Genomic DNA, 15,039 nt, shown 5'->3' with positions numbered 1-15,039 from the left:
AACAGCATGGCTGTGTATATTTATTTAAACTTCATACATCATTTGTTATGAAATACTTTTTAATTAACCATCTAAAAATGTAAAAACTATTCTTAGTGTGCAAGCTGTACAAAAAACAGGTGGTAGATTCCTCAATAAGTTAAATATAAAATGACTCAGCAATTCCGCTCCTAGGTATATACCCAAAAGAACCGAGAAACAGGACAGGTGTTCAAACAAAAACCTGTACATGAATGTTCATAGCAGTGCTATTAATAATAGCCAAAAGGTAGAAACCACTCAGATATCCATCAATAAATGAATGGAGGGGGCCGGCCCGGTGGCTCAGGCGGTTGGAGCTCCATGCTCCTAACTCCGAAGGCTGCTGGTTCGATTCCCACATGGGCCAGTGGGCTCTCAACCACAAGGTTGCCTGTTCAACTCCTCGACTCCCACAAGGGATGGTGGGCTCCGCCCCCTGCAACTAAGATTGAACACGGCACCTTGAGCTGAGCTGCCGCTGAGCTCCCGGATGGCTCAGTTGGTTGGAGCGCGTCCTCTCAACCACAAGGTTGCTGGTTCAACTCCACTAACATCGGGACCTGGAGCTGAGCTGCGCCCTCCACAACTAAGACTGAAAGGACAACAACTTGACTTGGAAAAAAGTCCTGGAAGTACACTGTTCCCCAATAAAGTCCTGTTCCCCTTCCCCAATAAAATCTTTAAAAAAAAAAATAAATAAATAAATAAAAAATAAATAAATAAATGAATGGAAACTAAATATGGTATATCCAGAAATATTATTCAGTCATAAAAAGGCATGAAGTGCTGATACATCCTACGACATTAGATGCACTTTGAAAATATTATGCTAAGTAAAAGGAAGAAGCCAGACGTAAAAGCCCACATATTGTATGATTCTAGTTATACAAAATATCCAGAATAAGCAAATCCATGGAGAAAGATTTGTGGTAGCCAGGGTACAAAGGGAAAAGAGAATTACGGAGTGAAGGGGAGAAGGTTTCTGTTTAGGATGATGAAAAGATGCTGTAACCAGATAGCACTAACCATTACACCACATTGTAAATGTACTTAATGCTACTACACTGTACACTTTAAATTGGTACACTTCGTGTGTTTTCTAAAACAATTTTTAAAAATTGGGACAAACAAGTGGTAACTGGAATTAGCCCAAAGGCCATATTTTACTGACCCATTAAACTATAGCATCAAAGGGAAGCTCAACATGCAAATGAAGGCTATTTCAGGTATAGGTATAAAGTCAGACGTTAACAATGACATAGTTACTACCACACTGCCATCTATCGGCCAATGAAGGAAATACTGAAAATTTAAGTGGTTTTATGGAAAATTTTAAGACTTAATTTCTCAGCTTCCTGATTGTTCAACAAGTACTGAATAACACCAACAAAAGCAGAAAAAAGATGGAGCTCCGTATTCCATATGGCAAACAACTCTATAGAAAATATTCAACCAATTGCCTTAGATGATTTCATCTACTCCTTACAAAGTCAAAAATTAGTCAGCCAAGTTAAAAACTACACAACTAATGTGCCTTGTAAAGTTTCTAAATCTATAATTCAGCCACAAAGGTGGGGCCACACCCACAAAGATGCCCCAAAGTAGAATATCCCAGACACCTCCCTATTCCTTAGAAAGCATAGGAAGAAAAACACCTGCCTCCCATCTCTACCTGTCCTGTCTGCCCTTTGAATTACACAGGACCCATGATTATTATGGAGACCCAAAATCAGAGAGATCATGTCAATATGTCGATACATAAGCTCCATAAAATCCTCCACACTGTGCAAATTCATTGTTATTCTATCCCTTTAGGGACTTAACACATATTTAACTCACTTTCCCCTAACTTTTACTTGCAAACAATATAATAAATCCTACCCATTCTCTTACATCCCAACAACTTTCCATAATTAAACCCCTGCTTAAATCTTGTCCTTGTCTTACCCAACTTGATGCAACATATTTACCTGCCAATCACTTCCTACTTCAACCTCAATTCTTTTCCTCCGAATTCATTAAAATCAACTTTCACATTATCTACCTAAGACATTACTAATCTGGACTAAAGATCTAGCTTTGGAGGATCAAGAAAATGGATCACTTATCAATCTATCTGCGGGTGGGGGGAGGAACAATGATAATGCCATAAATGACAGGATATGTGCCCTGATGAGGATTTGCCAAAATCAGCATTAAACCAGCTAAGTAGGTATTTTTCTATTATGGTAATTTGACCAAGAGTGTCAAGTCACGTGGCTAATGTAGCCAATCACTCAAGTTAGACTCCGGCTTTCTCACTTACAACATAAGGATGTAATATGCTCTCTTATTGCTCCTCTTAGTAAATTTTATAGTAATTTTTATATGCAAGTTATTTTGGAAAAAAATTCAAGAAATTGAAAACTATTATAAGCAATAAATGCGTAAGGCAGAAAAAAAAAGAAAGTTTATTTTAAAGAGCAACAGAATTTTTTGTTGGATTAATTTTTACCTTGAATTTAGGAACAAATCTAGTAAACTCCTGATGCCAATTGTTAAGTGTAGAAGCAGGTGAAATTATTAAGAAAGGCCCCCAAATGTTCTCTCTCTGAAACAGAAAAACTCGGTTAGCCAACTGCAGGAAACCTGAAGATACTTAATTCAAAATTACAATCAACAATAAAGTAGTTTAAGACTAGGAAATACATTATAACAAGAGAAATGGTGCCTATCTACTATATCTGTACACTCAAAAATACCAAGCAATTACTGCCACCCCCCACTACCTCTTATAGGTACTAATTTATATCATTCACAAAGCTCTTACAACATACTGACTTGCATGTGTTGCTTTCCCTTATACTACATAATCGTAACAATTTTACTATCATTTAATGGATATAGACCTTTTGCTTTTACACATATTTTCTGACTTAATTCTCACAAAATTCCTGTAAGGCAGATTATTATCCCACTTTGCAGAAGTGGAAACAGTCTTACGGAGTTAAAGTAAAGTCAGCTCAAAGAGGTTAAGTGAATTGCCCAAGTTTACACTACTAGTAAGTGTAGAGCTGAGATGTGAACTCTGTGATCTAACTATCAGTGTCTTTCAACTGGGGGTTCTCAACTGGGGGCAGGGATGGTGGGGCAGGCTTCCAAACCACACATGCTCAAAAACTGTCCTAGTCTTCTTGAAAATCAACTGTTTCACCATATTGTGTTAGCGTGTAAAGGTTTGACGGCAAGGAGCAACTCCTACTGACGTGGCATGCTACAGCGCCTAATACAGTGCTTCATGATGACTGATTTTCAGTAGAAAATGACCTAGGATCTAAAGAAAGGAACACAGAAAGACTGCATCTAACCCACCTCAGCCAGATGGGCCAGGAGGGCAATGCTCTGTACTGTTTTACCAAGGCCCATTTCATCTGCAAGAATGCCATTAATACCCTGGAGGGAAAAAAAACAATACATGGTCAACACCTCTCACATTCCATTGTACAGGGTTCAACCTACTGCCCAAAAGAACTAACCAAAATGTTGGACTTGTTCAAACAAAAGTGACTAGAGATACCCAGCTTTTGCACTACTACCCACTGCTGTAATAATTCCTCCGCCAACTCCAGAGCTACAACTGTGAATCATGATATGTATGAGATGAACAGGCCAAAGCAAGTTTTTCAGCTAATTTACTTCAGGCACGAAAGCAAACAATCAGGTTTACCAAGATCACCTAAAACAAACTATATACATGATACAAATATTCTCCAGTAAAATCACCAGGTTAAAAATATAGAGATATCCTTCTGACTCTTGTCAAGGATAAAGTTTTTTAAAAGGAATGAAATCGGAAACATTATCTTGTGCTCACTTAAAAATACACTGAACCAATGACCTTAGAAAAACAGGTAACAAATGAAAGAGAGTGGGTACGACATAGTTCTAAAATTCACCTGTTCATAGAGATTTGCCAACCAATTCATGCCTTTCAGCTGATAGCCTTTTAATTTGCCATTAAAAATTGTGGGCTGTGGAATATCCTCACCAGCCCGAATAGATGGGTTTGCTAGGCTGTAACTCTCCCCAAACCCACTGCCAGACTTGTTTGCTGCCCGTAGGGCAGCTGCTCGACTTTCTTTTGCATCTTCATCAAATGATCTTGTCTGGAAAAGAAAAATATATTAGAAGAAAAATATAAGAGGAAAAAAATTAAATTCAAATGAAATTCACAATGACAACATATCTATTTTGTGCTAACTGAAACAAAATTTCTGATGAGCTAATTTAATAATATAATGTATAATGAATTCAAGTATGTTACTAATATTTTTAAATCAATTTAACAATTATATTAAAAATACACTTTTGACACTAAGCCTTATACATGATTACTCGCTTCATCAAGGAATTCATTCAAGTTCTCATAAAATTTGCATGAGGTTGGTGGAGAGAAAGGTCAAGTTTGTGTCTATCTTTGACTTGGACCCTGTCAAAGTTATCCATGGGTTCCTATGCAGTATATTAAACCGTGTTTTCTTAACTTAATTCAATCTAACTGCATTTTCCTTCTGATTTCATTAAATGTCACTATATCATGAATAAACAAATTATTACTAAAGTGAAAGAAGGTACGAACTTCGAAATTTTTTTTAAGGTGTGGTATAAGCTCTCTAAACAAGCAAGAATTTAGTCTTTTCACTAAACAACCATCATGCATTTTTTTACTTTATTTCCCTTGATTACTATACAAGAGCACACAAAAAAGACAAACTATCCTAGCTTCCATCAACACACTCCTAAATCTTACACGAATGCTCGTTTTCCCTTTCCTCAAGTATTCCTACGACTCTAAAATAGTGACACATCCCCCCACCCAATACACAATCACTTACACAGATGCACATTCACTAATGTTTTTAACTGAAAATATTAGGATTAAAGGAAGATCACGCAAGTAAAAGGTTGTGGGGTATTTCCTAGGCTCATTACAGTTTAGCTTTTCATTTTTAAGACTCACCCGAGCTTGATGAATATGGTAAGCATTTTCAGCATTCTTCAGGGCCTGGGCTTTGAAATGGTTACTGTCTGAAAAGGAAAACTTACAGATTAGCATACGTCATTAACTGAACTCGTTCAAATGTGCAATTCACACTAACAGGTGTGGATCCCTGACACCTCCCTACACTTATCCCTAGGCTCAAGGAGGGTGAGGAAGCAGAAAGGCTCACATTACCTGACAGAGGTAAGGACCTGGAAGTGGCAACGGAGGCAAAGGACTACCACGATCTCCAAGAGCCAAAGCAGCTCAGAAAAACCACAGGAGATTGAGCTCCAGGCTCCCAATCCTGGGTTTCTTACACAAAGCAATGCCAAAGCCAGGAAAGCAAGACAGCAAAGATTCAAAATTGTGATATATTTCTGCTGGGTGACACTATTCCAGAAGGAGACACACAGACACGTAAAATCCCCAAGATTCCGTGAAGCACGCTCATTCCCTTTTATTCTTAGCTCAACACGATCTTGATCACTATTCTCTGTGAAATTCCTCTCAAACTTCATCTTAATTTCTCCCTCCCCTTGTGGTCATAAAAATACTCAAACTGAACAGTCTCTTTCTTATGCTTGACTTGCATCACCAAGAGCCTTGTTATGTGAGAGATGATTTGCATGTCTCTGCTGAGACATGTTCACTGAATTCTTCTGATTTAAAACCTTCTGTTTTTACTAACGAATCAAAACATATAAAATATTCCCAAACTTGCAAGATCATGTAACCCCATCCTTTCCTTTTCAAATTCTTTAATAAAAGTTATTTTGTATGCATGTTTTATAGAAACAGTCATACTTTTCCTACTCCTATACAATAAATTCCCCTTTACTGACCAATATTACCTATCAGTCAAGACAAAACTTGCAAGACTTAATATGTATAACCCTAGATAGGAAAAATCATAGGGTACCTGCTTCCTCTAACTCCTGATTCAGGACTCACCATAATCCTCCTGTGTAATGTTAACGACCACTCCTCCACCAATGTCAATCTGTCTCTGGGTAGAACTGTCTTCCAGTTTCCTTAGAATTTCTTCCTGGATCCCATCATGACCCATGTCTCGTTTGCGACTCATGAAATGGGCATACAACTCTGTCTGGGTGATTAGGAAGTTCAGTTTTCGCTGTTGTCTCTTAGCCTAAATGGGAAAAAAAGTTAAAGTGAAAACAGAGTCACATCATCAATCATATAAAAGAGGTAGTCAATAGAATTCACCAAACCTATATATAGTTTGCATACAATTCCTTTACAAATTCTTTACTTTTAGAAAGGTAGAAATTGCTAAAGAACCGTTTTATAATAACCAAGTCAGTGCTACTGAAATAATAACCTTCACTTATAGTCTAATAATAACCTAAGTTTTGCTTTCTTTTACAGTATGAAATCTTTTCTCCATTAGGCTTCTGTCTAAAATGCTTATTTCTTTACTATATTACTTTTCTATAAAGGCGATGGGATACCAACTAAATTCAAATATATTTTATTTGATAACCTGACTGGTAGATACATATGTGTAACTTCATTATTTTTAAAAATGTAAACATGTCAGAAACTCTTTTTTATCACCAAAAGTCAAAATAAGTGACTAGGAGCTACAAATTATTCTGAAAGTTAGTGCAGAAGATATCTGAGAATAAAAAGCCAATCAAAGGGAAAACAATACTCCCCAAAACAACCTAAAGTACATTTGTGACAACAGCTATAAAACATGAATATAGACCAAATACACACAAAGACATGTATTTTTTTAAATGTGAAAAAACTAAGTTCAAAGTGCCTCTGAAATAACCTGGTACAGAAAATAATCATTGTGTCAATAAACAAAATCATCAAAGTAAATAATAAAATGAGTAAACAAATGCCCCAAAAGACAAACTATATGGAATACAGTACACACAATAAATACGAAACTAAGAGTCATTATTTTGCATTATCTATTTTACAATAAAATTCCTAGGAAGTGTATTCAATTTACCCTTAGATCACCTCCTCAAAAGAAAACCAACAATAAAATAAGGAATAAGGCCAAGAAAGGACACAAGTCCCAAAGTATGCGACATAAAACTATCCTTTCCAGTTGAGGTTTTATAGCACTTGAAAGGGGGACTTAAAAAGAGAATTGGGCAAAATCCATATTCATCCTCAAAGGCACACGATAAAGGAGGGAAGATCAAAAGCTAAAAGAAGTCCCAAAGCTCTGCTTTGACAGCAGTACTACCTGTACTGAAAGAAAACATCTTCCAATCCTTTGACTCTCTTCTTTCTCTAGACTTCAACCTTCCTTCCACTCATCCCCAGTGTTTACTATGGCAACACAATACTGTGTCCTCCTATTCTCTCCTCTTGCTTCCCTGAACTATATCCACAGTCTGTATCAGCTGCCATGAGGATCAGCAAGAGGACCAGCGGCAAGTTAAAACAGCAAAGTAGGTGGGGGGGGGTGAGTCTCAAAAAACTGGGCGAGTTGTCCATTGTCCCTATCTGGCCCTAAACTTGGCAACCAGCCCTGATCTTCCAACAAATCACAACTGCAGCCAGCACCTGGAACCAACCTAAGATAAACTGTAAGCTGTTTTCTTTTTTCATTCATTTCTTTTCCTCTTTTTTTTTTTTTTTGGTCCTCCAGAAAAGAAGAAAGCTACACAAAGGAAGAAAGCTACAAAGAATAGAGGAAATTAGCATAGAAGAGAGGTGAAGGCCAGTAAGAAGGCCTTACTAAAAAAATAAAACCAGAATTGGTTTACTGGACTAAAATCACTACCCTCAGTTATGCCTTAAAACATTTCTTTAACAATTTCACCAGTTAGACTTGTAATTTATGAAGTGCCAAACCAGTCTCTTGATAGGCTACAGCAATTAGGGTTTTCAAAATGGTATGCTGTGGTCCTACCTCCCGCATTTCCTCATCCAACTTCCGTTGCTCCAAGGCTTCCTTCTCTGCACGCTTACGGTGCTCCTTCTCCACCTTCTCGTACTTCTTCCAGTACAGAAGCATTTCCTTGGTGAGACGGCGGGCGCGAGGCAAGGTCTCCTTACAGTTCTTCTGAGCCTGCAAGGCAGCTCGACGCACTTCCTTCATGCACTGGTGGGCGAGCTGCAGATGACAATCGTTAGCACAGCAGATAACCCATCGTAGGGCCAGTGCTCCCTTGGCTCCAAACTACAGCAGTCCTCAATCTGTGCAGTGTACACAATCTTCTTACGGCCACATCTCTTTCTCCCCTCATCTCATTAATGTCCCTGACAGTATTCTGACCCAATAGCAGACCCAGGGTATCCGGGATGAGAAGCCTGCAGGCATAATGCCTTAACAGATGAAAAAACATGTGCTGGGAAATTACAAAGTGTTATCACACATATTAATCATAGCTCTCGGGGCGGCCGGTTAGCTCAGCTGGTTAGAGCGCGGTGCTATTAACACCTTGGATGCCGGTTCGATCCCCGCATGGGTCACTGGGAGCTGCGCCCTCCTTAAAATAAAAGTAAAATAAAATGCAAAATAATAATAGCTATTAATGCTTATTATATGCTAGGCACAATTCCAAGCTTAATGTACTCGTATATTAATCTAATCCATTGTTCACAAAGTTATCATTCTCATTTTATAGATGAGGAAGCCGAGGATGAATACTAGCCCAGGGAAATACAACTCGTAATACTACCTCATCTGGTCCTCACAACTCTCAAAGGAAGTTGAGTTATTTCTCCCTACGCAAAGATATTAATGTCATCATTTCTTCAATGAAGAGACTGAGCACAGGAAGATTGTATGGTCTGCCCAAGGAATCAGAGCGGGCTATGATCTTACCCAAAAAGGTTCAAATATTAGAAACATGAGGAAGAGCAATTTCATGTATAAAATAGATTGAGAACATTTAGAAACTCTCTTAGGTACTATTAGATTCATTATCAACAGGTCACAAGAGACAAGAGCAGAAAGCATGGATCCAAAGAACAAGAACATATTCCAGCAAAATATAAAATGGGAAATATAAAACTATAATTTTACCTTTCGGCTATTGGTGAGGAACAGGTTACGAGCTGAAGCTTTCTGCTTGTTGGCCTAAAATAATTAAAAACAAGATTTCATTTAGGATTCCTTTTCGAAAAGAGTGACACTGTCTCTTATTCAATTCTAGGGTTAAATAATAAAACATCAAGCCATGTATATTCAAGACATATTACAGAAAGCTACAAAAGCAGCATTAAGAAGAATAAGCTAGAGCTGTGGAAAGAACTTAAGGTTTATATTTATATTTAAGGCTTGAAATGGATGAGGAAAATGTACCAACACACCCTAGCATGACCCTGATTAAAACACACTGCTTTCCAGGGCTGATCTGCAAAGAAGCTGAGATAGCAGGGCACTCAGATACAAAAATTGTTAGGAGAAACATCAACTAGCCTCCCAGTTTGTGATTCCAGCCCCATCTTCAGCCAGGGCAAACCTGCTGCCACTATTACTCAATTTCCATCACCACTTAAGCCTCATCTTCTCCAACAAAAAAGTCCGAGGCAGACCTAACGTAAGACGACTCAGCAACCTACAACCCAGTCTCAAGCTGCTTATCAGGTCTTCCATTTCAGTTGGGGGGAAAAAAAATCTCAATAAAGAAACCTGATTTCCCACGACGGTTCATGTGATGTGGGAGAAGACACAGAAGAGGCAGAGCTGAGTGGCACCACCTGAAACCTCTGCACCAGGTATAAAGCAGGTTTTGCCATAAATTTTCCCATCAAGAACGGTCATACATAAACTCTCCAGAAATACTTACTAATTGCTATGGGGGGAACTAGCAATTGTTCAGTAGAGAAGAACCACTATACCGAGGGATCAAAGCTAAGAACACAGTACTGGGACAGATGTGTCACGTGATGTACCAAGAACACATCACTCCCCTGGTAATCCTGCCAAAAATGCATAACCCAGATCTAATCAAGAGATAACATCATACAACCCAAATTCAGAAATATGCTACAAAATAACAGGCCCATACTCTTTAAAAATCACAATGTCATGAAAGATGAAGGCTGAGAAATTGTTTCAGCTTAAAGGAGCTTAAAGAGACTTGAAAACTACATGCAATATATAGTTCTAGATCGGATCCTGTGTTGAATCAGGAAAGAACAAAATGCTCCAGAGGACATTATTGAGACAACTGATGACATTTGAATACGTCTATGGATTAGAGCATTTTTATAACTTCACTGTGGTTATATATGAGATGTTCTTTTTCTTAGGAAATACACACTAAATTATTAGGAGTAAGTTTAGCACGAAGTATCAAACCTTCAAAATGGATGAGAAAAAAGTATGCGTTTATGTAACAAAAGCAAGAAAGGCAAACAATTGCTAAATATAAGTAAAGGATACATGGCAGTTCCTTGCATTATTCTTGCAATATATTTTTTTAAACTTTTCAACTAATTTTAGACTTACAGAAAATTTGCAAAAAATAGTACAGTTCTCTTACATCCCCCATCACTCTCCCTAATTTTAGCATCTTATATAACCATAATACAATTATTAAGAAAGGAAATGAACACTGTCAAAATATTAATTAAACCACAGGTCTTATTTCAATGTCAACAATTTTTCCACTAATAGCATTTTACTGTTCCAGGATCCTATACAGGATCCCACATTGCATTTTGTTGCTTTTCTCCTTAGTCTCTTTCTATATGTAACTTTTCTTCAATCTTTCTTTCATGTCCTGGACACTGTTGAAAAGCACCATTCAGTTATTCTTTAGAATGTCCCAAAATTTGTGGTTTTCTGATTTTTTTCTCATGATTGGAATGACATGCCTTTTGGCAAGAATACCACAGATATGAAGTGTTCTCAGTGCATCCCATCGAGAAGTTCATGATGTCAACGTTTATATTACTAGTGATGTTTACGTTGATCATTTGGTTAAAGTGCATTCTGCCCGTTTTCAGTACTCTCCTTTGTGCTAATACGTATGCTGGGGCAGATGCTTTGAGTCTACACAAATGGTTTCTCCTCCAACTTTTGCCCTCTAATTTTAGCATTTAACAATGATAAGCAGTCACAATAGTCACGGGGATATGAAATACAGTATGGGGAATATAATCAATAATGTCTTAAAGATTATGTAGGATAGCAGATGGGCACTGGACTTATCGGGGAGATCACTTCAAGGGCTGTGTGGATGCCTGACCGCTGCGCTGTACACCTGAGGCTGAAGTAGGATAGTATTAAATGTCAAATACACACACACACACACACGTATATATACACACATATATCTCATCATGGGATGTAAAGTACAGCATAGGGGATACAGTCAATGGTATTGTAACAGCTATAGATAATGTCAGAGGAGTATCAGATTGGGGGGGCTATAAGTTTGTGAGGGGTGTAAATGTCTATTACATTGCTTTGCACACCTGAAACTAATAAAAATAAATAAAACAAAAAAACCCAATGAATCCAGTCTGCAAAAATTATTACAACGGTGCTTGCATAATGATTCTCTATTTCCTTCCTTCCTTCTGAACTGCAACTTATTAACTGCAATTCCACTGTAAGGAAGAGTTGTTCCTTCTACCTCACCTTTTTGTTTACTCAATTATGTATAACAGTATGGACACATAAATAGTTTTTATTCTATGGGTTAAAATCCTGTGTTGTTATTATATATTTTGCTGCTTAAATGATTAACTTTGGCCATGAGCAGCTCCTTCAGGTTGGCTGGCTCCTGGGTTCTTTTGACAAGCCCTCCATCTCACCACAAGATGTTTAACGCTCATCTTGTATTTTCCCTACCAAGTTCTGGAATAAACTACTTTTCAATGGAGCCCTACTTCCTTTTATTACAGAATGAAAGGTACTGAGGAATCAAAATCTGGGTGCTAGGCATCCTCATGGGTCACTGGGGTGTCTGTCACTGCTCCCAGGCCCTCTCAGCAAAGAGAGCTAGAAAAAAAACCACGTATACTAATCCATGCATACACCCAACTATTAGCTTGGTGCAAAAGTAATTGCGGTTTTGTAATTGTTCTTAAGCTTTTAAACTGCAATTACTTTTGCACAACCTAACATATTTCTGTCTTTATCTATCTATATGTATATAAAAAGCCATGAAGTTATTATACTGATGCCTCTAATTTGAATCAAACTTCACAGGTTTCATTTTAGCTTTCCCCTTTTCCTTACTCATAACTTCTTCCTCCAACAGTGAGAAATTGGCTCTCACCTACAATATATATTTATTTGTTCAATCCTAGTTTACATATAAAGTAGTTTCAAAATTGCTAACTCATTTTCCTATGAGAAACATTTTTACTGTGTCAATATGGCACTTATCTATAGCTCTTTTGGTCTTTAGTCTTACATATCCAGTCAAAATACTATTTTCCTCAGTTACTTAGGTGAGTTTTTTTATTCGCCACTCACTGGAACTTGATTATGTTACTCATTTCTAATACAGTTAAGTTCATTTGTTCTGTTCTTCTTCCATCTTGCCCACAAATACCCACAACCTCTCTCTCCACCTACATCATGGTTTGTTTTATTTATTTTGGGGGTATGTCAGGAGTATCTAAAACATTACTATGGTTCTAAAAGTCAGCCCTACACAAAAAGATGTACCCAAAGACTCCCTTCTCATCCCTGCTACTCTGTTCCCATCCCTTCCCATTTTCCTATCCTTTTCCCACCTTCCCCCTGTAAGGAATCAATCACTTTAATTTCTGGTTTATCCTTCTGGAATTTCTTTTGCACAAACAAGCAGATATTTGTGTATTTTCTTGTATTCCTTTTTTTCTTATGAAGTGTCAGTACTCTAGATACTTGTTTTGCTTTTGTCACTTAACAGTATTAGAAATTCATATCCGGTCAGCATTGTCTTCCTCATTCTTTCTTTTTAACAGCAGCATCATAATCCACTGTGTAGACCTACCATTGTTTAATCCAAGCCCCATATATGGACATTTGTGTTGTTTCCACTATTTTGCAATCACAAATAATGCTCCAATGAATAACTTTGTTTACATGTATTTTTGTACTGTTGGAGGTTTAGCTTCAGGGTGGATTCCTAGAAGTGGAAGTGCTGATTTGAAAGGTAAGTGTGTATGTAGATTGTCAGATATCACCAACTTTCCCTCCAGAAGGAAGTTCTCTCTAATTTGCATTTCTAGCAGCAATGTATGAGAGAGCCTATTTCCCCATAGCCTGTGATGCATAACAATAGGTGTCTAGTTGTTATTTCAATTTGTGTTACTCCAATAATGAGAGACTTTGACCATTTTTATTATGTTTGAGGGCCAACTTTATATCTCACTTTGTGAATTGTCTATTCATGTTGTTTTTCCATTTGTCTGCTGAATTTCTGGTCCTTTTACCCTCAATTTTTAAGAGTTCTTTATATATTAGAACTTTGATATATTAGCTAATAGATATATTAGATAATAGCCCTTTGACCATGATATACAATGTAAATAATCCCTCGTAGTTTGCCAGTTGTCCTTTGTCATGCAAATTTTATTTTTTGTGTAATCAAACTTATCAGTATTTTATTTAGTTGCTTCTGGATATTGAGTCACAGTTAGAAACTCTTTTCCTACATAAAGGTTAAATAGGAATGCAACTGTTTTCTTCTAGTGTTTGAATGGTTTCATTTTTTACATTGAGGTCTTTAATCCATTTGCAGTATATGTGTGAGACAGGTCTACTTTTATCTTTTTCCAAATGGTTAGCCAATTGTCCCAGCACCACTTATAAAAAGAGCAAAAAGAACAGTTAATACATTTTTCTCTTGAATCATTTCCATTTTCTCCTACTGCCTATGATTATCCAATAACATCCAAATGTTTGTAAATTCTCTAAGAAACATATCTCCCCCACTTTAATTCGCTGTCAATCTCTATTGATATATGTAAGAAGACTGTATTCCTTCCTTAAAGAAGTTTCCCTCCATTTTCTTTTGTTGTTGTTGGTGGAGGAACATCACACAACCATTAATTGTCTTGTGAATTCTGATCACATTTTAGCAAACTAAAGAGAGTATTATTCAGCCTTCTCTTAATTTCAACAGATTCGTTTCTGTTGAGCTCTGTGAAGGTATCTAGCTCTCCCAGCTCCTCTTTAGAAGACAGGCAGAAAAAACATTCTTGCCACAACCTACACTGGAGAGACATGCTTACCTTTGGTAGTTCCTTTTTCACAATGCTGAGCCAGACTTTCCTGCGACGAGCATTAAGCTGCTCAATGGATAAGTGCTTCTTCTTGATGCCAGGAGGGGGTGCATCATGAGAAAACTTGGCAAAGACTTTGGTCTGGTGGTGGTGGCGACGAGGAGATTCTTCCGAGGAAAGTTCTTCATCCCTTCGCCTTTTTTTCTTCACTTTTTTCAACTTGGCTGCAAAGGAAACAGACTCTCAAAAGGTTGCATTTCTTTCCTTTCCACAGGAGATAGCCACAAAACCACTTCATCATTTTAAGCAAATTCAAAGTTCTTTCACATTCCACCTGAGGTTAGCAATGTTTATCCCTTTATCAATTCAGGCCCATGAATATTCCAAAAGGAAGATCTTACTACCTTGGAAAAGAACACTGGATACTCCCTGATTACATGAAAGAGAAACACAGAATAAAACTTAAGAACTAAATTTCTTTTGAACCAACAATAGGAAAGGAAGCTTATAAGGTATCATGGGCTCGAGTAATGGTCAAAAGGAAAAAAAACAAAAACATTTCTACTTAATGGCAATGTAAGGGGACTAAAGACAAATAGAGAAAAAAATACATTAGCTGGTATGACACTAAGACATGTAAAGAGAAAATCATATATGGAACAAATTCCTAATTAGAGGGGGAGGATGTGAAGGATGACAAAACAGAGATAAACAAGGAGGATGTGGGAGAAAGAAGGGAAGACAGCTAAAAAGAGTCTTTCTGAGTAGAGTTCATACCTTCAGGGGAATAAAATCTGCCTTGTACAGATAGTTTAACATTCCCTTCC

The 15,039-nt window shown here is 37.4% G+C and overlaps 1 protein-coding gene across 1 annotated transcript in view; it reads right to left on the bottom strand.

Moving 5' to 3' along the window:
• INO80 (INO80 complex ATPase subunit) overlaps positions 1 to 15,039 on the bottom strand; it is a 116,201-nt gene that overhangs the window by 68,657 nt on the left and 32,505 nt on the right. Inside the window, exons 7-14 of the mRNA XM_033108373.1 lie at positions 14,222 to 14,436; positions 9,063 to 9,116; positions 7,944 to 8,147; positions 5,996 to 6,191; positions 5,021 to 5,088; positions 3,957 to 4,166; positions 3,373 to 3,453; positions 2,516 to 2,611 (exon numbers count right to left, since the gene is read on the bottom strand). Of these exons, the coding sequence (XP_032964264.1) occupies positions 2,516 to 2,611; positions 3,373 to 3,453; positions 3,957 to 4,166; positions 5,021 to 5,088; positions 5,996 to 6,191; positions 7,944 to 8,147; positions 9,063 to 9,116; positions 14,222 to 14,436 (1,124 nt within the window). The remainder of the gene's footprint in view (positions 1 to 2,515; positions 2,612 to 3,372; positions 3,454 to 3,956; positions 4,167 to 5,020; positions 5,089 to 5,995; positions 6,192 to 7,943; positions 8,148 to 9,062; positions 9,117 to 14,221; positions 14,437 to 15,039) is intronic.

Source organism: Rhinolophus ferrumequinum, chromosome 6 (assembly GCF_004115265.2).
Source record: "Rhinolophus ferrumequinum isolate MPI-CBG mRhiFer1 chromosome 6, mRhiFer1_v1.p, whole genome shotgun sequence".
NCBI lineage: Eukaryota > Metazoa > Chordata > Mammalia > Chiroptera > Rhinolophidae > Rhinolophus > Rhinolophus ferrumequinum.
Note: the sequence above shows the minus strand (reverse complement) of the source record. Positions and strands in the feature narration are given on the sequence as shown.